The 21,857-nt window shown below is 41.7% G+C and overlaps 1 protein-coding gene across 4 annotated transcripts in view; it reads left to right on the forward strand.

The window, feature by feature from the left end:
- Nucleotides 1-21,857, forward strand: part of AKAP13 (A-kinase anchoring protein 13) — a 208,718-nt gene that overhangs the window by 65,063 nt on the left and 121,798 nt on the right. For all 4 annotated transcript variants that reach the window (XM_071441287.1, XM_071441288.1, XM_071441289.1 and 1 more), the window contains exons 5-6: nt 9,678-9,825; nt 20,416-20,712. In XM_071441287.1, coding sequence (XP_071297388.1) covers nt 9,678-9,825; nt 20,416-20,712 — 445 coding nt within the window. The remainder of the gene's footprint in view (nt 1-9,677; nt 9,826-20,415; nt 20,713-21,857) is intronic.

Genomic DNA, 21,857 nt, shown 5'->3' on the forward strand with positions numbered 1-21,857 from the left:
CTGCTGTTATTTCCTGTACCAAAGTGCTGACAGTCATTTTGTTCAGCTAGAGGCAGCTCTGACAGCAAAGCTGATGCGAGAGCAGTGCTCATAAAGATGTTGATTTCACGAAGCCAAAATTTCACATAGCCTCCCAAATCCCCTGCACTCTGCCTGCATTGCTCCCAAAGGCTGTGTTGGATGTGGTGTCCCTGCAAGTGCTCATCCTCTGCCTGGCTCAGTAAAGCAATTCCATATTGTGCTGAAGTGGAAAATAAAATAATTGTTAATCACTGTAGCTCGATGCTGTGCAGTGCCATCAAGTGGCAGTTCTGTCGCAGGACACATCTTCAGGGCTGCCTGTGTTTGTATTGATGTTTCAAAGTGTTTCTTTTAAACATTGCAAAAGTTTCACCTGTCTGCAGTTGTGGTTGGGGAGGTTTACTTCATCAGTAAGGTAATGATTATAATGGTTTCTGTTCTCTCATGGCAAAAATGGCACTTTAAAAAGTGCCTCAGTCATTGCAGTAGCTCTAAGTACTGTAGCTGTGAAAAATTTAAAGACTGGCGAGGATATTTTGCAGCTGGCAGGAAAATGAGTGCTCTGGAACACACTGAGCTCTGTCTCTGAAGGTTTTGCTGTACTGTAGAGGAGGCTGAAGTACCAGGAAAAAGCCGTCCTTCAGCTCTCTTCTGCTTTTGGATCTTAAGTGTTCAAACCTGATTTTTTTTTTTTTTTGCTTTTGGTTTTCTTTAAGACACCCCAAGGCTATTTGTGAAAATACTCCAGTGGTAGAAGATTGCTTCTAATAATATGTCATCATATGTACTTTATCTTCCAGGAATTGTGACTCTCTCCATCCTTCTGGTGCCAAGAGAGTAGCTGGATTTCTCTCAGTCGCTGCACACATTCAGGCTGCCTGCTATTGCTCCTAAGCTCTGCAATTTTGTTGTTATTGCTAGATGGGCAATTAGTAGGAAACACTATCAATCACTCAAGCAGCAGGTTATAAAATTACCTGCTTTGGTTCTCGTAAATGTAATGAAGAGGCTTTAGGATGAGGCCAGAGCAAGACATTCACATCAATTTGGGTGTGTTTTTCTAGGAACTGATTGAAGTAGTTTCCAGAATTTCAGAAAAAAGCCTGAAAGACCAGTACTTGTAGAAACTGGGTGGTACTGGAGGGGACATTTTGCTACAAAGAAATTTCACCTTCTTTTGTCCTGTCTTTGTATTCATTGTGACATTACATGGAGACATGCATAATTTAAAGTTAACCCCAATGTGTTACTGCTTTTGTGTACATCTACACCTCCTCTATACCAGAGCTGTACAGGGTTTGTGGTGGAAGAGGCTTGAGGTTACTGTCAATACTTGCTTATTCAGGCCTGAAAGTGCACAATTTTTTAAGTGGATAGCCTGGCTAACACTAAACTGCCTGAATAAATGAAAATTAAATTGATATTTTCTTTACTAAACTGCAAAATCCACCAAAACAATAAAGTCCCCACTGGAGTTTTTCCCTGGGTGTTTACATTTAGCACAAGAGGGTGAATAGCACTCTTCTTATCCTTTCTGTTTCTCTCCTTAAGTTTCATTTTGCTGCTATAATTGTACTGTTAATTTTACCACCTTTTTGTGCCTGCCAGAAATTATTGGAAATGACCTTGGCTGTTTAGTTTTGTGAGGGCTGTCTGTGTGCAGCACAGGCTGGCACTGAGCTGATGCACTCTGAGTGCTGCAGAGCACGTGGAGCCCTGTGCTGAGGCAGTGGTACAGCTAAATCAGCTATTAACAGCCCAATCTAATAACCTGCCTGGCTCTGGCTAGCAGAGTGGCATGTCAGGATGATCTCTGCGTGAAGATAAATCATGTGTCTCTCTCAGCACTAACGAGATCCTGTTACTTTGATGGATTTCTGCTGGCAGTCTGTAGAGATCTCCTTTGAGCTGCACGGATTAATATGTGTGTAATGGTTATAATAGCATCTTGACACTCAATAAAGACTCATCTTGGGGATGATTGATTTGGAGGCTGACAGAGACCTGCTCTATCAAAGGATGTGGGCCACTAATAATGGATTTCTTGAAGCATACCCATTTCCATAGGAGTTTGTGCTGCTCACGCTGGTTCAGAGTAGAAAATCCACACCTTGCCCTCCTCAAACCTTTTATCTCTTTGCCAGCAAATCCTGCTGCAGGATTAGACACCTGGACTGGCTTGGGCTGTGGTTGAGGCTGTGAGATGGTGTTAATAAATCAGCTCTAACAATGTTGGCTCTGCAGACAGGCAAGTTGAGGGTGTCCGTGCTGTGTTTTTCAGCAGAGGTTGCACCCAGGGTTGGATCCATGAGAGCCAGCTTGGGCTTGGAGGCAACAGCTCAGGGCTGTTAATCATAAATGTCCTTGTTTTCCCACAAATTCTTTTTTGCCCTAAGAGTCTTGAATAAATGGCCTTTTGACTCTGTACTTGTGTCAACATTTTATCCATCAGTGTGCTAAGCTAATCTTATTTTTGGACCAAATTCTTTTTCACCTTTGAGGAATGAAAGTGATCTGTTTCAAGTCATGGCTTTGTGGCTATTATTGGAAGAGGAGATCACTTGGCTCAGTGCAGTGTTAATGAAATATGGAAGGAGGTATCACCTTGATTTGCTCTCTGGGCTGGCAGAAAAATATCTGCCATCATTCTGCTCTTTTGGTGGCCTGTGGGCAAGACAGAATGGTCTGTGATTGTGTTTTCCAAAGAATGAGAGAGTGCTTTGCAAAATCTGACTTTCTCATCACAGAGTTGCTCAGTATCTGTGCTGTTAACCTGAAACCTTTCACTGGTAGAAATAATAGCACTACTGTTAATTTAAAGAGGAAATAAGGTTAGGTTTGGAGGTCGATTTAAAAAAATAATAATCATTTTATTTAAACTACTGGAGTCATTCTTGTTGTCTTCTTTTGTGCGGGTGATTTTTTGGTTTTTTTTTGGTTTTTTTGGGTTTTTTTGGTTTTTTTTTTGGTTTTTTTTTTTAATTAGGAAAACTTCTCTGCTTCATGCTTTAAGATCAAGGAGTTTGAAGTCATTGACTATGAAAAAGGACACAATCTGCCCCAAAACTTGGCAGCTTGCCATTCTATTTATTTTTGGAGTCTTTCCCTGAAGGTTTTATCTGCAGGAGGTTGCAACACTTTACCCCAATGACATCCATCTTTCTCCCTGCTCCTGACCCAGGTCACTGCCTTAATCATGGGGAATATCTCCAGGTGAGGGGGGATTTCTAGAGCTGATCATGTTCAGACACATTTTACAGCCCTACCTTTGTTCCTGGGGCCTGGAGTTCTGCAGAATGAGCTGTGTTTGATGTGACTTCTTTTTTTTTTCCCACTAAGTGCTCCTCTGAGTCCATCCATAGTGGTGAAATTGAGGATGCCTATAATAATTGCTGTTATCTTGCTGTAAGAGATACCTCTGACCTCCTCCCATGGTCCCTTCCTTTTCTATCCATGTGCTGGGAGCTTGCAGGCTAAATGGCCACATCTGGACAAGGGGATGGATGTTCCAGGCTGAGGCATTTGAGATCCACTGACAAACTCAGAGAGGGAAGGGGACTCAGCTGGGTGTTTTGGAGGTAGGACAGATTGTGCCCCTCAAGTGTGAGCTGTTCATCTGTTAACCTGGGAATAGCAGCCTGCAAGAGTTTGGTGGGTGTAGGTTATTTTCTTGCCATGGAAGAAGAGCATTCTGTGGTTTTTGGAGCCGGCAGTGATAGTGCTGTGTCACAGCTGAGTGGCTGGAGCACTTACTCAGACCTGGAAAAACTGGGATCTAAGCCTTTCTCAATCAAAAGGGTTATTCCAGGAGATGAGAGCACTGTCATGTTTGCTCTAAAAATAGTTGTCCGAACGCCCATTTCCTTTTGCAGTCAGGAGCCCGTGTGGCTGCACATGGTTTTGTTCTGCAAGGGGATGTCCATGTGTCCTTTCCAGATGTCATTCTCCGAGGGTTTAAGCACAAGTTTGCACCAACCCAAAGTAACCTTTGGAGGGAGGGACCTTCCAGGGTACTCAGCTGAGATATGGGAACTGTCTGGGAGCAAATGTTTATCTGCTGATCTTGTTGTGTACTGACAGAGCTAGATGGTAATGGATCATCGAGCATCTAAACAATTATATTGGACTTTCTTCCTTATTTGATGATTTCTGCTACATTTTTTAAAGGTGCCTTGCAGTTCCCTTTTCCATGCTCCAGCTGCTTTCAGACTCCTCTGCAGTTCTCAGTTTGAGGTGGAATTGTCTCAACTTTCCCTTTGATTTTGTCTAGCTTAATTATTGTCAGTGCTGCACCTTTTCCAAAGAAAACGTCATGTGATTGAAAAGCCAGCTGTTCCTTTAAAAGCCATTTGGATGAAAAGTACTCAGTGTTTGGACCATGATTCTCATTTCATTGATGGGGAAACTCAAAGCACAGGGATGTGAAAGGACTTGCCTCCTGCTGGAATTTCCAGCCTGATCCTGGGTACTCTGTGTCAAGCACTAGCTGGGGTAACAGCAAGTCCAACTCCATCTAAAAATTAATAAATAAAGGTACCAAAGAGCCTGAACTGCAGGAAGAGGAGGAAGAAACCACAGCTGTGATTTTGTGCTGTACTGGGTATGGTGAAGCTCTCCTGGGAGCAGTTTAGGGCTTCCCAAAGGGGAAGAAGCAAAAATGCAATAAAGCAGTGACTCAACCAGGGCCTGATTCATGTTATGAGTAGCGGAAACAAAACAGAACTTGTTACAATGACAGGTTACATTTACTCATCTAATCCAGCCTCTTTCATATCTACAAAAACCCAAAATCTACAGCTCTTAGAAGGAAATACCTAGGGAGAAAAGCTTTCTTTCCTTCATGTGAATCTCCAACCCATCTAACCCATGCACTTCCCATTCAGTAGGTTTGTGCTGCATGAGGACACAGACACAGTTTGCTGTGAATGCTCAGCAGCAATTTTTGCATTTTGCTTTTCTGGGTAGAATAAATTAATGATTACTGGTTGTTGGTGTTTTCTCATGAAAAGAAGATTGTTAAAGTAACAATAGAGTGCTGCAGTAGTGCCATCTAACGCACACTTAATTTTCATAAGTATTTTTAGATTCCGTGTGTGGAGATCAGTGGGTGGTTAGTGGCTTAAGTAATGTTCTTTAAAATTCCCAGTATGAACCATGGGGGGGAAAACCCAGATTAGAAATAAAATGCTTCAGCTACAAAAGTACAGCTCGCCTTTTGGGGTTTTTTTGGGGGGGTTTTTTGGTATGTGGTGGGGTTTTTTTTGGTTTTTTGTTTTGTTTGTTTGGGGTTTTTTAGTGTGTTTTTGTTGTTGTCGTTTTTGTTTTCAGAAATGTTAAAATTTGTTAGCTAGCATGTTAAGAATATTTTTTCCCTTTTTCAGTATATTGTTGACAAGTGTACCTGTTTCTCGTGGAGCTGATATCCCTTGGGGAATCTTCCCTACTGCCAGCTAAACTCATGGTTTTCATCCTGAAATCTGGAATTCTGCATTTGCCAGGGCTGTTCCCATGGTCCCAAATGATGACCAGTTCCCCCAAAGCAGACACCTTTCCAAGGCTTGAAGTGGAAAAGATAGATGTCTTTATATGCTTACAACCATTTTTTCTTTTTGGAAGGTGGATAGTATTTTTGAGGTGATAACATAATTGATCTTAATTCTTTTGAGCTTAAAGGTTTTCTTTACTTTATTGCCACTTCCAAATATTGCTGAGGTCATCTATTAAAAAAAAAGCCTTTGAAGGTAAATAGTCCATTTTAACAGGTTTACTTGGAGTTGTTTGTGCTTTGCCTACACACCACCCACAAATGCTGGAAGAGCTACTACGTAAAAAAGGTGGAGTTGTGCTAATGGCAGCAAATCATGCTGACAAACAGGTGCCTTGTCTGGATAGTTTTGGGGTTTAATTCTAATGACAGCATTTGGGCCTTTTTAGAGATAATTGTATTTCTGCTGCCAAAACTTCAGAGATGGGCCACTCTAAAATCCCTTCCTATGTTCTTTTCTAGTTTCAAGCTCAAAGTCAGGCTTGGCTTTTCCAGTGCACCTGTCCCATGGTGAGGCAGACCTGCTTTCTCCCCGTGGTTTGGAAAAGGGAATATGTCTATAGGAAAGAGCCCCATCCACCTTCTTTACACCCCATTACATCTGAGACCAGGGATTTTTCAGATCCAGACAAGGGACAGGGTGGCCTCTTTCATGAATGGACCACAATGGAATGTTTTCATTTCCAATGGGCTTTAAGCCAAGTAAATATTAGTCGATCCAAACTAGTTTTGAAATTAAATTATTCTTATTTGTTGGAGCATTCCAGAGAATGGCTTTGATCTGTCTGTACTTTCACCAAAGGGATATTGGCAGGCTGGCCTCCCATTTCTAGCCATTTGGGATGAAAGAAGGGTTATAATAACCACCTTGTGTGGCAGTGATCCTGAACAGATGACATTTTTTGGACAATATTAAATGAATAAAGGTAAACATACTTCAATTAAAATGTTTTTGGAGGCTGAATGCAATAGGGCTATTGGAAAGTCTTCTATGTGGGTTGGAGGAATTTGGCTGCATTTGTAACTGATTTTCTTTAAGTCCAAAAATCTTGGAAAGAGCGGGGTTTGTTCTGAGTATTATTTCCTGTCCAAATAAATACATTGTTTGAATAACTTAAAAATCAAATTAAAATTGGCAGTGAACAATGAAATTGTCAGTAACTGGGAGGTAGAGAGGTGTGTTGAAGAAGGAGGGTTTTTTACTTCTGGCGGTGACCTGTACCAGCACAGTGACCGAGTTAGCTCAGGTGATACCTGCAGGGAGACAACTTAAAAATTAAAGTAAAAAATCCAATAAATAAGATGCTCAGTGTTCCACAGTTTCTGCTGAATGATCCTCCAGAAGAGGTGGCAGCAGGGTGGTGGAGACCCTCCCACCATGAAGTGCTGCTTAGACACAGCTGAAGAACCTTTTAAATTGATACCAGCTGATGATAATTTGTGCTCTCCCTAGACTTAAACAATAACTGAAATGAACTGAATTAAAATCTAAGGAGTTGAACCAGTGGGTTGGATAGATCTGGAGGTCACTGGTCTGACCACCTTCCACCTTCAAAATTAGGTCAGGTATCAAGTCAAGTAAGTCCAGCTCTATGTTTAAGTTCCAGCTTAGATTTCAGATTATGTGGAACCTCTGGTGTTGGGGTTTCTTACATCTGTTTACTAGGTTTTCTGTGACTAACTAAATATACAAATTGTCATTTGCAATACTGATGCAAATTAAATTATTTTTCCTAGAAATGTAAGTAGTTTGCATGGATAGACAGGTGCCTTCTCACAAAAACTCTGTCAATTTGCTTTGATTTCACAAAAATTAGACTAGCTGTACTTCAGAGTTAAATAAAAGAAAAAATCTCTTTTAACAGATACTGTATTAAACACTCAGTGCTGTTGGTGCATGTTCTGAAGTGTCACCTGCATTTTAAATCTGTTTAAGTACTTTGTATGTTCATGCCTTAAGGGAGAAATGGTTTGAACAAAGACACATATAAAAAACAAAGCGCAAAGGGTTTGTAGGTTAAAACTCAAGCTTTTGTTTTTTTTGAACATCAGCTCAAATCTGGATCCATTTGCTTGAAATAGAATATTTAGTTTTCAACTCAGCATGTGAACTGGTCATGCTTGAATTTAAAGCTCGATTTATTTCTTTTTGCACCTGTTTTTATTTTAACACTGACTCTATACAAGATAGACTTTTGCTACATGGTTCCTTCCTCCCCAGCTGGAAGTCTGGTCTGATATTATCGCATGAGACCTTCCTAAAATTTACATTTGTAACTCTGCAACCTCTAAAAAATACAAAATACACTTCACAAAACTCTAAGGGTTTTTTTTGAATTTCTGGTTCTCTTTCCTGTGTCACAGGATTGACCCACACATTTGATTTTAAGACCAGTGGCTGGTTGTGAACTTGCCCCACAAAATCTTGTTTGTATAAAACAAGGTGCAGTCCTGCCCCTGGCAGGAGGTGCCAGATGGGCCGGATCAGGGGAGAAATGGACACGAGTTTGGAGGAGGAAACGTGAAAGGAGCTGAGGGAGACGTGAGGCAGAGCGTGGGAAACGATAGACGGGAGGGCCTGGAAGTCTGGGAATTGTCTGCAACAGTTGTATCTGACAAAGAGAAGGGATGAAACCTTTTAAGGAGGAGGTTTTAAAGGAAATGACATGTGTATTCTCTTGAATATGCAAATCAGAATTACATAATCTGCAATAACAATAATAATAATAATAAAAAAATCTTTTCCAGATTTGCAGCTGTAGCCATATGCTCAGTGAGGTGGTGGCAGAGCTGGCAGCCACAGCTGCTCTGTAAAACTGGAGCATCCACCTGGTTCTGATCTCCACAGACAACGGACAGAAGGTCACATCACAGACTGTTGTTCTCAGTATCTTGTAGTTTATATAATTTTTTCAGGCTAATAAACAAAGCATGGGGAGACCCCAGAGGCATTTAAAAGATGTGTAGATGTGGCACTTGGGGATGTGGTTTAGTGATGGCTTGACAGTGCTGGGTTAACAAATGGACCTGATGCTCTTGGAGGTCTTTTCCTACCTAAATGAGTCGCTTACGATTTTTTCATCAAATGAAAATGCTTCACTTGGTTCTGCAGTAACTGTAAGACATTCTCTTTCCTTGCTTTTCCTTCCCTATGGAATACTGAAATTGGTTCATATTGCCCCTGTTCTTTCCCATGCAGATGAAGGAATTTCAGGTGTATTTACTGTACCCTTTGCTGGGTTAACTGTGATAACCGTGTGCGCCCTTTATAAATATAATTTTCCCTGAGAGCAAAGATGAGCTAAATGATAAAATATACTGAGATACTGAACTAAATCCTCCATAATACTAAGCAGGAGAGTTTAACCAACAGATCATGAGAGGTTTCTTCTCAAGGCTTGAAGAACTGCTGTATTTGGTAACATACAGATCTTCTCACCAAGGCGTGAGCTTATATGATGAGTGAGAAGAGCTGTCTGTGGCACTACAGTGAGTGTGTGTTTGTAAGGAAGGTGGGAAAAAAAATCTCAGTTGATATGAAACTTTGGTACCTTTGTGTATTTATGGATTGTGGATGAGAGATGTGTTCAGTGATCAGGTTGGATCTATGGTTGCAGTGCTGGCTTGGACAGGGGAAATTGAGTGCTCAGTCAAGAATTAGGGCATTTTTGCAAATTTCTGAGGGCAGAGGCAATTTTGGCCGCTGTCTCATTTCTGTTATGTGTGTCTATATTCTGATATATATTTTATATATATATAGTGTTATATATGTCTATATATATGTGTGTGTGTGTCTGTACAAAAACCCCTGTGTGGGGTGTGCACATCTTTGACAGACTTGGTGTGATTTTACCATATTAAGTTGTTATTTTAAAAATACCCTGGATATTTCTACGTCGCTCTCTAGAGTTGCAGTCAGTGTGTTTCCTAGATGTTGGCTGGCTTTGGCACTGAGGTTGACTTGCATATCTGAAAATTAGGATGGGCATTGAGCCCTATGAAAGGAGTGTATGAATGGAGAGTGTGAACCTTGCAGGAAGAGTAATTTCATTTTAGATTATGCACTTCTTGGTCATGTAAACTTAATCTTGTTTCTTGTCCTTTTTCCTAGGGTGACTCTGTTATTACAGTGCAGCTGACTGAGGAAGATAAAGTTGAAGATGATGTAGTTTTTTATTTAGTCTTCACTGGATCAACTGTCCAACACTGCACAAGCACGAGAAAGATTAATCCTGGGAGTCTGGAGACAATTTCGCCTGGTAAACAATTGCCTTTCTTTGCCTATCAGTGTATCAGTCTGTGAAATTTGGTTACTACAAGTGGACTGGAATGTAATGCTCTTTGCTTGGTTGTATTCATCCTCATTTACACATTCACAAGGAATATAACACGTCGTTTGGATGACTGCTTTTGCCTTTTAAAGACCTTTTACTTGATTTCACTAGAATTATATGATTTTGAGATTGCAGTTATTCAATATGTAACTATGAGATGCTATTGCAGAAAACTCACAGTTACACACACACATAGTAAAAAGCTTTTAAATGCAGCAAAGATGGTAGAAGATACATTTGTAAAGTTTGCTGTTGCCCAAATGGTGGACAGCCCAGTAAGTCTTAGCTACACTCATCGTGTGCTTGACTCACTGAGGTTCATTGCTGTCTTCCTGGTGAAATACAGCCCTTTCCCTAAATCCTGTTAGCTCAGAGCTCACAGAGCATTTCTTGAGCTCTTGCAGTACAGGTGATTTTCTGCTCAGTGCCATCTTTCCATGGCTGCTTCAGATGAGGTGGGTTTCCACATGAAAGCCCACCTCTGTTTTTATCCTTTGTGCCACCAACAAAACAAAACCAATCAGCATTTCCCTTTGGTGACTTCAGGACCGTGGGAATGAGTGTGTTCCAGGCTGCAGTCCTCACCATTAACCTTTCATTCTGACTTGTTGCTATGCAGCACACTGCTACCAGTGTGAGAAAAACGCCTGACATTTTCACTACACACAGTGTAACTCAGGCCATCAAGTGTTTTTCTTGGGTTTGTCTTTTCATCTACCTCCTAAGTATTGTTTTGTGAGAGATGCACATGGAGTAAAATTTGGAGTTGTTTTCTCTTGGGAATGAGTAGCTAAAAGTTGGCCACTCAGTTTTTTTCATTTCCTCCTCTTTTTGTGCTGTTCATGTTGTTCAGTTGGCTTGGGAAGAGAAGCCTTTTTATGGCTACTGATGACTGGAGCCCCGTGCAATCAATTAGATTAGTGCTTATTTTCTCCCAGAAGAGCAAGAGGGGGTGACTCCTTCCCTGCTTTTGTGTGGTGGGCGTGGGGCTCTGCCAGCCCTGCTCAAAATGACTTCACCTCTCCCTCGGGGCTGTGGCTGCTTGTGCCAGGAAAGGAACTGAAAAGCTTCAGTGTTCCCTCCAGCCCATGTGGGAGCCAGCCTGCTGGATGGGATTTCCGGGCAGGAACGACTCTTTCCCATCACTGCCGCCCTTGCAGCAGTGCTGGATGTGCCCAGGGAGGTGGCTGCCAGGTGGGACCAGAGTGATGCTCTGGGCACTGTCTGTCCTGCCAGCCCCAGATGTACCTGAGTCACTGGGAGGGCTCCCTGCAGCTCCTTTTGGTGCTGGTAGTGGGAAATCTGACACCGTTCATGATTCAAAAGGAAAAGAGGGAATTTCTCTCAATTGTTCCTTTAGCAATAATGGATTGTTTTGTTAGTGGTTTTTTTTTTTTTTTTTACCCAGTAAAGTCATGATCTTGTGGGGTGTGAAGGTGGACCGGGATGGGTGCTGTCCCAAAATACAGCTTGTTTCAGACAGAGTTTTAAGGGAATTTTCAAAAAGGTAGTCTCATTCCTGCACTGCCCAGGGCTGTGGTGCAAGGAAGAGGTGACATCTCAGATGTAAAATAGCCATGTGGATAGCACCTTCATCTGTGCTCCTACCTCATTTTGGTGAGACTACCTAAGGAAAAAAAATACTTCAGTGCTGAAGAGGTTGTTGGGGAAAGGCAGAACAAGAAATAGGAAAAGCCTGATTTTTTTCATCCCCTCTGCTGACACCCATGCGTTTGTCCAGCGTTGTTTCAGCAGTGATTACACTGATTTCAGTGGAAGTATGACTGACTTCAGTGCAGCTCTTCCTCCTCCTCCTCCTCCTTCCTGGACGCACAGTGAATCTGTAATCATGTGTTTACACTCTGTATGTTCCACAGTTGCCTTGGCAATGGCTGTGGTGACTCAGAGCGTTATTTGACCTCGGAGGGATTAGCCATGAACAGCAGCACACAGTGTGTGTGAGACCAGCCCTTGTTCAGACACCCAGCCCGGGCACTTAGCAAGTGTTCTGCAAGGAAACTCCTGCAAACAGTTGTAGCCAAAAATCTCAGCTTTTACTTCAGTTCTGAGCATCTTTCATTTGTTCCTGTGATGCAAGGAGTGTTGCACATCCCTGTGAGCACAGCAGCTCCTGGGGACAGCTCAGGTGCACTGGGGAAGGGCTGATTCACTCAGGAGCCTCTCTGCCTTCCCTGAACCTCCTCTGCATCCCTTCTGGACTCCAGGGTTCTTCCCTTATTCTTGCCCCATGTCCTCAAAATTTCATGTGGTCCCCAGGAGACTTCAGATAAAGTCCATTAGCAGCTGGGGTGAAAGGGTTGAAGTAATTCTGTTCAAGCTGAAGTAAAAACAAGCCCACATTTTTAATTTTGTTTCTTGAGTTTTTCATTGGGTTTCTTGATGTACAGAAGTGTAAAAGATAGACAAATTATTTCATTACATTTGCTGCCAAAATTAATCAGAATGTTTTAGAAAAGCTTTCAAATAAAATCACATTTGAAAAGAAACCTTAACAACATAAAATTGTTTTAGGTGAAAGATTAGAGAAAATGGAATGGAAATATAAGCTGTCAAAATACCCCATAAATTTTCATTGTATGTGAAAATTCTCTATATCCTGAAAGACTTTACCTAAATAAAAGCTTATCACTGCAGAATTAAATGACTGCTGCATCTTCTATAATTACTAGAGCAATCTGCTTCTTTCCTATGCTTTTTTTATCATCAGTCTTAAACACTGAATATATATATAGTCCGTAATACTGTTCAAATGTGAGCTTTTATTTCTGTACAGAGTAAAAGAAAGGACTTCTGACTGTAATTTTATGGTAGCAGCTTTATTTTACTTGAAGATGTGGATAAATACAGATTAATCACTTCTTCAAATTACAGAATACTTACTTGTATTTATGCTCTTGCTCTGAAGAATGGGATGGATTATTTATCCTGCCCTGCTGTTTGCTGTATTAATTTAAGGAAGGTAATTTCCCCTTGTAAGCAACATATTCTCATCTGAGCTGATCAGTCATAACTTGAAGTGTCAAAATTAGCTACTGAGATTCAAGAATTAGCCAGGAGATGATGTTTTGTGTGCTTTCAGTACCTCTTTTGCCAGCCTAAGGACACACTAGGTTACATCACCCAAGCAAGCTTTTGTTTGTCTCAGTGAAAAGCTACCAAAACCTCATTTAACTGTTGGCTTTACTGCTACAGTTCTTCTATTTCCAATTAATCTGGTTGAAATTCTCCCTATTGGAAGCAGTTTTCCTCAGTACCAGAGGCACTGTGTAGTTCTACAGCACAATTTCCAGCATTGTTGTATCAGACACAGCATTAAGTGGAGGTGTAATGGCACTGCCACTGCTCCAGTGGGGATCTCAGTGCAAAATCTTGGGCACTGGAGTTTGGGTGTTAAGAAAGCATCAAAAGTCTGAGCAGGGAAGGAAGTAGAGACATGATACCATCTCTGCTGCTGTGGTTAACTGTTGTTGGCTGCTGAATTTGTACTGTTGGGGATGGATATGTCCTCTTAGGTCACAGATGCTTCTACTCCTGGTGTTGGTCATTAACTGAGCTTTTCAGCCAGCCCTTATTCCTACAGAAGCTGAGATTGCCATAATCTCAATGCATTTTTTTCTTCCCACTGTCTCTGCAGGGTAGGGAAGGTAACTGAGGCCAAGCAGATTGCATGTGGTGGTGAAGGAAATCTGTGCAAAGCAGGGAAGTGAAACATTCATTGCAAGACAGCAGCCTCATCTCTTGTCTCTCTGCTAGAGCAGCTTTTTTCCCCACTGGGAAAAAACCCAACCCAATAATAAAAATCCTCAAATCGTGATCTGGCAAACAAACCAGCAGATGAAGGGATGACCTCATCACTGTCCACACAAGTCAAAAGTCCCAACCACAGCTCGCCCTGGCCAGCGGAGGCCTCTGAGCATCAGGAAACTCTTGGGGAGATCTGGGGGAATTTTCTTGCAGGATCTGATGTGCTGGGAGCTCCACTATTTGTGTGGTGCATTTATTGCAAAAGTTTGCATGCCATCCCCATAGCAGCTGTATGGTTGAACATGTATTTTGCTTTGCATTTAATGACTGGTGGTCTGGAAAGTGTGGGAGACATGGGGGAAATTTGAAATGAAATTTCAAACAGGGAGAGACAGTCCAGAAATCCAGAGCTGCTGCAACAGCTCCTGATCTGTGAAGGGTAAGAAACACTTTGTCTTTGAGCCAGGTCACCAAAACAAGAAGTAAATTTTGTGAGATATAATTGCCTTGGTGAGTACTGTTGCAATGTGTTCTATCACTCTGATCTCTGTAATTCAAAAATCACTTTTCTCGTATTTGTTGAACTCAAAAGGTGAAGGATTCTTGTGTGGGTTTCAAAGGGGAGGAGAATCAAAACTGGAAGTAGAAAAGGGTCTGAGAGACTGTCTGTCTGCTGGTAGCTGCCTGCCAGCAGTTTCCACAGGGCTGGCACATTCCCATTGACTCACTCTCAGCTTTCTCTCCATCCTTAAGCTAAGGCAGAGAAGCAGCTTCAATCTTTAACTTCTTCTTAATTCCATAGCTCCCAGAGTTGCTGTTTTTTGGGTTTTTTTTCTCCTTACTTTCTTTCTGCTAGTTAAAAAGATAGACAAAAATTAATTTCATTTAGCTTGGAAATACATTCATTTCAAACTCTTCTTTTACTGTGAAATCCTTTACATATGGTGATGCTTTATTCATTTCTACCACAGACTGTGTTTTCCCCTAAGAAACAATTCTTCATAGAAAAAGCTGTATTTCATGAATTACAATCTTTGTACTGGTAGACCAGAAGGGTAAACAAGTTGCATAACAAATGGCCACTTGGCAATACCAGTTGTGGATTTGAAAATACACTTAATTATGAAACAAAAAAAACCCCTTAAAATAGACTAAAACAGCATAGCCAAGAAGACTTTTTGCAGTTCATCCTCTTCTGTGTATTTAATTGCTTGAGGCAGTGTAATTAAAAGGAAGTGATGCCAGTACTAGATGACATCAGTCACAGGAAAAAGTGATTGAATCTGTGTTGAAATTATTTAAGATGTGATGTGTGGGGTCTTACACTTCTCTAGGTTTTTAGGGCATCTGCAGTGTGTAAAAGCCTTTAAAAAAATCTTTACCCACTCTTCAATCTCTCTTTCACCTTCCAGTGAAAGATTTGAAAGGAAAAGCAGAGGCTCCTGTCCAGTGCTGGTGCTGTGCCTGTGTATTTCATAAGGCTTCCTGTGTTGCAAGAGTGAATACAGTAACTGTGTACATTTCACAAATGCACTTCAAAGACGGGCTCTGATTTTCAGAACCAGAACTGAGGATTTCTGAAGCAGAAAAGAAGCACTTTTTGGATGGTCACAGGAGATCCCCTGGCTTCCTTTTCCATAAGCCATCAGATGGCAGCATCTCTTGGATGCATCTTGGATGCAAATCTGAGATCCTTCATGGGGTTCACAACATTTGTTGTCTGGTTTTCCTGTCCTTAAATCTCTCTGTAAGTCCTCTTTCAACCCAGCTCCACCATGGTGACTTGGAGGATGCAATTAGTCTTTAGTCACCTACCAAGCAAACCCAAACATGTCCTTCCAGCAGGGCTTTAAATAGCTGCCCAGCCTGGGGGCCCATTGTTTGATAGCTCCAGTGTGAATTCTGAAAATAGGAGGTTTGGACAGGATTTCCACTTTTGGAAGAGGAGGAAATGAAATCATCTTTTAATAAAGCTCTGTTTAGGGGTGTTTTGTCTCCATGTAGGCCTTTTAAACAAGAAGCAGTCAGAAGAGTTGTGCTGCTGCCCTTTTAACTGCACCCCAGATCACAGGCACAGGTAGCAATTAGATGGACAAGTCTTAGCTGTACATTAATTTATCTGCTAATGACTTGCAGCTGAGAAATCCCCCCTGCTCTTGTGCTCATTGATCTACATGTAGAGGAAGCAGTGCTGTCATTCTGATACATCTCATCTCTTCAGGGATAAGGACAGACAGACCAGAGCACCATGTCTTCATTTTTCATTCTCATCTTTTCCCTAGAGCAAGCTTCATTAAGAGTCCTCTTTCATTCCCAGTAAGGAACTCTTCAATTCAAGAGCTGTTGTCTCATTTAAAATAATTTTGAAAGCATGGTTTGATGTGTAGATGAGGAATTCACTTCATAGCAGCAGCATTAGGCACTGTACCCATCCCTGCATAAATTGAAATAGTTTTAAATTTCTGTATTTTTCCTGCAATATGTTGTTGTTTCTCCAAGCAGCTCCAAGTCAAGAATTGTTTCTAAGCTGGATTTAAAGTAACTGAGGAGCAAAAGGAGAAATGGTATAAAATGCAGTGTTGCTGGAGTTAAGGGATGGATCATTTGATTTTTATCAGAGACAGCATGCAAATGACCACATTTGGTACTGTGTCCAAAAAAAAAAGGATGAAGAAAGGAAGTGTAGCCAGGCAGTCTGAGATGGCAGCTAGAGAGAAACACTTAAGTTTGTGAGGAGAGTTAAAACTTGAACAAGGATACTGCTGGATGGTACAAGCATGACAGAAATTGAGTATTTAATAATTTCTATTGCTATTTGCCCAAAGGCCCTGATTTCTGGAGAAGACTGAAGGCAATCAGAAAGGTTGCTGGGCAGTATTGGGAACCTGATGGCAATGTAAAGCATGGAGATTTCTCATCCCTTCTCTGAAGTGCTCTTATCTGTGTGATTTATTCAGTTCCATGTGTTTTCAACCTATGGAAATGCACACCTCTGTCAATAGGCTCATTGCTCTTCCTGACTGTTGTGGTTTAACCCCAGCCAGCAGCTAAGCCCCACACAGCTGCCTCTTGTGCCATGGGGAAGAGAATTGGAAGAGCAAAGGTGAGAAAACCTCAGAGTTGAGATAAAGCCAGGTTAATAGATAGAGCAAAAGCCACATGCAAACAAAGCAAAACAAGGGATCAGGTCACTCCTTTCCATGGACATGCAGGTGTTCAGCCATCCTCAGGGCAGCAGGGCTCCATCACACACAGTGGAGGTTCCCTCCTTCTTTCCCCAGCTCTGTACACTGACATTGGGATATCCCTCGGGTCACTTGGGGTCAGCTGTCCTGGTTGTGTCCCCTCCTAACTCCTTGTGCCCCAGTTCTCCTCTCTGGTGGGATGGTGAGAAGAAGAAAAGGCCTTGGGTCTTTGGAAGCAATGCTCAGCGAGAAGGAAAATATGCCTGGTTTAGCAAAACTGTTTCCAGCACAAATCCAAAGCAGCACCACACTAGCCACTTCCAAGAAAATTACTATTCCACCAGAACACCAAAACCAACCCACTGACACAGCCAGAGTTTTTTCTTTTTCCCCTTTCAGTGCCAGACATTTTTCTGTTCCACATCTAGGCAGGTGTATGAGCAGTCCATAGTGGATGGACAGAGGTGATGGAACCACCCTGATGGCTCCTAAGTGCATAACTTGGTGCTTAACCCATACTAGGAGAAAGCCCTGCTGTCTGCCAGAGGGAGCAGAAGGGTGAAGCACAGGAGCAGTACTGTTCTGGCACTGCCTGGAGCTCTGTGTGATTGTGAACAAGTTACTTAACCTCTTGAAAACAGATTTGATTTTGCAGTGCTAATTACTTACCTCCTGAGAGTGCCAGAAAGCTCAGCTCCCTTCTGGGACAAGGGCTGTAGAAGTTCAGGTATTAGTCCAGACCATTGGATCTTTGATGTGGTGAGAAGTGCTGCTCCACTGATGGTTCCTTCAGAAGGTTCCTGTACTGGGGACATGTTTGCTCACACTGCTCCAGCAGCCATTTCAAAGCAGGAGGGCAGAGACCTCTTGAGCAACCTTTCAAGTATTGTCTGCTCTTGTTACATCCTGGCTCCCCTTTCATTTGAACTGCTTGCCAAAATTCAGAACCTGTCCCATGTTCTTGCCCCCATGTCTGACATCTTCTCAGATGGGAGGAAGCACAACATCAAAGCACTGCAAGCTGTTGCCCTTCTGAAGAACATTCCCTAGGGTTTAGCGTGATGCTTGTTTGATCCTGTTAGATAAAAATGGACTGTCAGTTCTGTCATTTTCTCTTCTAGGCTGCATATTCAATATCTGGGGAAGTTTCAGTAGAATCCTTGTTGGCCACATGGTCTTTTCATCACCTTCCCTTGTGTTGCCTTTTGCAGCTGGTGTCTAACACACACTCCATCCAAGGGAACTTTGTGTACATCCGTGATGTGCTGCTTTAAGGAGACCACACGTCTTGACAGAGGTTCCTGTAGTTGTTGTCTCGATGGAAGAGCCTTTGCTGTCCCACAGCAGAGTTGTTTGGCATTGTGACAAGGAAGTGACTGTCCCAAATGGTTTCTCTGTAGCTGCTCGTGGGCTGTTTTGGCTTGGTGCATCAATCCTGAAAGTCTGCTGGCAGAGCAGTTGTATTCTAGGTTATTCTGCAGATGGGATTCTTATGGGAATAGGCAGAAAATATTTTTTAAAAATTGAATTAAAGGTTTAGCTGTCCTCATGCTATTAAGAAAGCTTTTACTGTGTTTGTTTTTTTTTAACTCTGCATTCTAGCAACCTTCCACTGCTGTGCTTTAGGGAGAGCCCAGTTTGCAGGATTTGAGTCAGCTCCTGTAGGCTGGCACAGTCCTCTCACAGTCTGCATGGAGATCCCTTTTGTGGAGGCTGGAAACAAAATTAATGTCTTACCTGTTCTGTATTTGATGCCTTTAGGAAGATCAGCAAGAAGGTGTAGGGGGAGGCATGTACAGTTCTAAATGGCCTTAAAGGCAAGTTCCTTCAAAGTTGGATCATCCTCCCCACTTCTCCCTTGAGCATTTGGGGTTTTTACTGTGAAGATGAGCAGAATCTGTGAATGAGTTCCATCTGTGCAGCTGAGTACTAATACAGTAATGGATTAGAATGCACATGCAGTATTTTCAAGAGCAGTAGAAGTTCTTCCTACCCCTGTTCTTCAAAACAACAGAAATAAAATCTACTCCTTCAGCTTTCATATCATCCTCTTGCTAATAGGTATCTGGAAGGAAAGTTTTCTCACCTTTCAGCTTCAGAGCATCCTGGTTGTATTGAGCAGTTGCAGCAACATCCCTGAGTGTTTTCCTCCCTTTCTCCACTTGCCTTTGATACCTTTCCAGCTGCATTTGCTCTCCTTAGGAAGCCACAGCCTCATCTCTGACAATTTTGGTGTTACCCACAGTGTCCTAATAGCAGTTTTGACCTTTCAATTAACTTCAGGATTGCCTCTTTCAGTAGACAAAATCTGTACAGATGCCAAAAGCCTCAGAACAGATTTGTGAGGTTGGCTGAAAGACCATGAAGATTAGGGACATATTTTCCCTTTTGTCAGGGAAATCAACAGCAAAAGGCCCCAACAGAAGAAGGAAACTTTCCCACTGACCACAAATAGGGGCTTAAATTGAATTTTCAAGCCTTTAAAAATAAATCGTCATTTTGTATTTAATTAATCAGGGTTTCGTGAATGTGGTAGTATGCTGAGGTCATGGGCAAAAAAAGCTTTTCCAGTAATTAGTGCAGGGTCCATGCTGTTCTGGCAAAAACAGCCATGACGTCAGTCTGAGGCTGGAACAAGAAACTGTACTACACAGTGAACTTGAAACACAAACCTTATTATTGAAGGGGCATGTCTGACAACTACAAGTTCTGGTTGTGTTGGACACATAGTATATTTTTCCTTTCAAAATTCCCAAAAGGTGTTTGGTTCGGTTTGCTGTTTGGTTTTTTTTTTTTTCCCCTCAAGTTTCTGAGTCAATGAAATTGCTGCCATGCCTCCTTTCTCCTGTTTCCCTGACCTAAATAAATAATGAAATTACCAGGCTTCCAACCCTCTTGTTTTGTAAATATGGAAAGTGGCCATTTCCATGTTTTTATTTAGCAGAAGCAGGTTAGTTTTTAGTTTTGTTGTGTGAACCCAAATGCAAGGGGCAGGTGCCACAGTGAGCACAAACAGGACATGCCCAGGCAGCTCGTGCTCTGGTAGCCATGTAGACCTTTGTTTTAGGTGAAATTTCAATGTTTTCAGTGCAAGCCAAGTATTGTGACAGCATTTGGAGTATGTAGTTTTGCAGCACTAGATTCTAGTTTCTGGTGAGTTACTGGAGTCCTGCAGAGCAGCAGAAGAAAAGTTTGTCCATATAACCTGGCTTTAGGTATGATAGCAAAATCTTTTACTTAAATTACTGAAAACTCTTGAGATTGCTTGTTGCTGTATATAAATAGCCTGGGTGGCTTATAGTTCTTGGCTTATACTGGGACAGAGAAGAGGTATACATCTTTTCCTTTTAAAATCTATAAGAAATACTTATCTCTCATGATAATATAAATGATGATGCATATAAATTCCAAAGACAATGTTAATTTAGAGTTGTGATCCTCGATAACTTGGTCTTGCTGCATTTAATGCAAAGAGTGTGGGTATCAAAGGAATTGCTCAGTTGTGTTTCCTCAGCCCATGCCATTTTTCTTTTTTTTTACCATTTGTCTGAATTTTGTTTTGCAGGCCATGACTGCTGTGAGACAGTGAAGGTGGCACTTTGTGCCTCTAGAGAAGGTCACCCCGTTCTGGTTGTGGCAGAGGAGAGTTTCCAGTTTGTCCAGGACGAAGCCTACGATGCTGCCCAGTTTCTGGCCACCTGTGCTGGCAACCAGCAGGCGCTGAACTTCACACGGTTCTTGGACAGGTCACGGCCACCTGCTGCAGACGTGGACTTCTTGGATGAGAAAGTGGCCTTGGCATTTCGACACCTGAAGCTGCCAGCAGAATGGAACGTGCTGGGAGCAGACCAGGCCCTGAGCGGTGAGGATTGTGGGGCACAGTGAGAATTGCAGGTTGGGAGGGAGGTGAAAAGCTTGGGAGAAAGGGTTCCCTGCACTGGAAGCCTGCCATGTACTCTCCAAAAGGTGTGGTGGTGGTCTCTGTGCTCAGAGAGGGGATGTGATGGCCATCCACATCTCATATCTTGCACTTCAGCCTCCTTAAAATATGTAAGGTATATAAAATACACCTTACATACATATAAAAATATCTTATTTTACATAAAACATATAAAATATTTTATTATATTTATTTATATATATATTATATATTTATTATTACATATATTTTATTATATATAATATATAAACATATATATTTTATTATATTATATATACTTAAATATATTATATATATTATATATTATTTTTCTATTTTATATATATATATATAAAATCGTAACTCATGATTTCTCCTGCTCTTCTCTTATGGAATATCACAAGCTTACAGTTAGTATTTTCACATACAGCCTGAAAACATTTTTTGTGTGTGTGTAACAATGATATGTTTATCAGCATTGTGCTGTATGCTGATAGAACCCTGTGTGTAGAATATCTGATGCTCCTGGAAATATCCTTGTGCCAGAAAGTTGGCATGTGTAGTTAATGTTGGCTTTATAGCACAGGTGCAAAACGACTATGACATGAAAAATACATGTGATTTTTCTTGGAGAACTTGAGGCTCTGGCCCTGAGGGTTTATATCATATCCCTGCTTGCACAGAGGATGGGTTAATACTGCAGTTCCCCAAAATAAGCCTGGACAATTTTGCAAATAAGGGAAGGGTGGGAAAACTTGATCCTTAACCACAGCAGTGAAGGCTACTGAGAGCTTATAAATAAATCCCAAGGCTGGCCCAAAGTCTCTGGTGGCTGCTGAAGCAGAAGTGCTGAGGGGTTCAGAGTGCTGTAGTGTGTCTGTGTCCTTGGAGTTCTGCCTCTTTTGTCACAAGGGTGTAAAAGGAAACACACATGGGACCAGGAGACTACTTCCAGTATGTACAAATCCTTGCTGTAAATTTCCAGGGTATTTTGACAAACAGTTTCACTTCAGGAATGTGACTGTGAGGCATCTGTTGTCTTTTTTAAGATGCAGTGGCACAAACACTTGAATAGGGCTGGGATGACT

The sequence above is a fragment of the Agelaius tricolor genome, unplaced genomic scaffold (assembly GCF_023055355.1).
Source record: "Agelaius tricolor isolate 1412-34295 unplaced genomic scaffold, bAgeTri1.0.p SCAF_16, whole genome shotgun sequence".
Lineage (NCBI taxonomy): Eukaryota > Metazoa > Chordata > Aves > Passeriformes > Icteridae > Agelaius > Agelaius tricolor.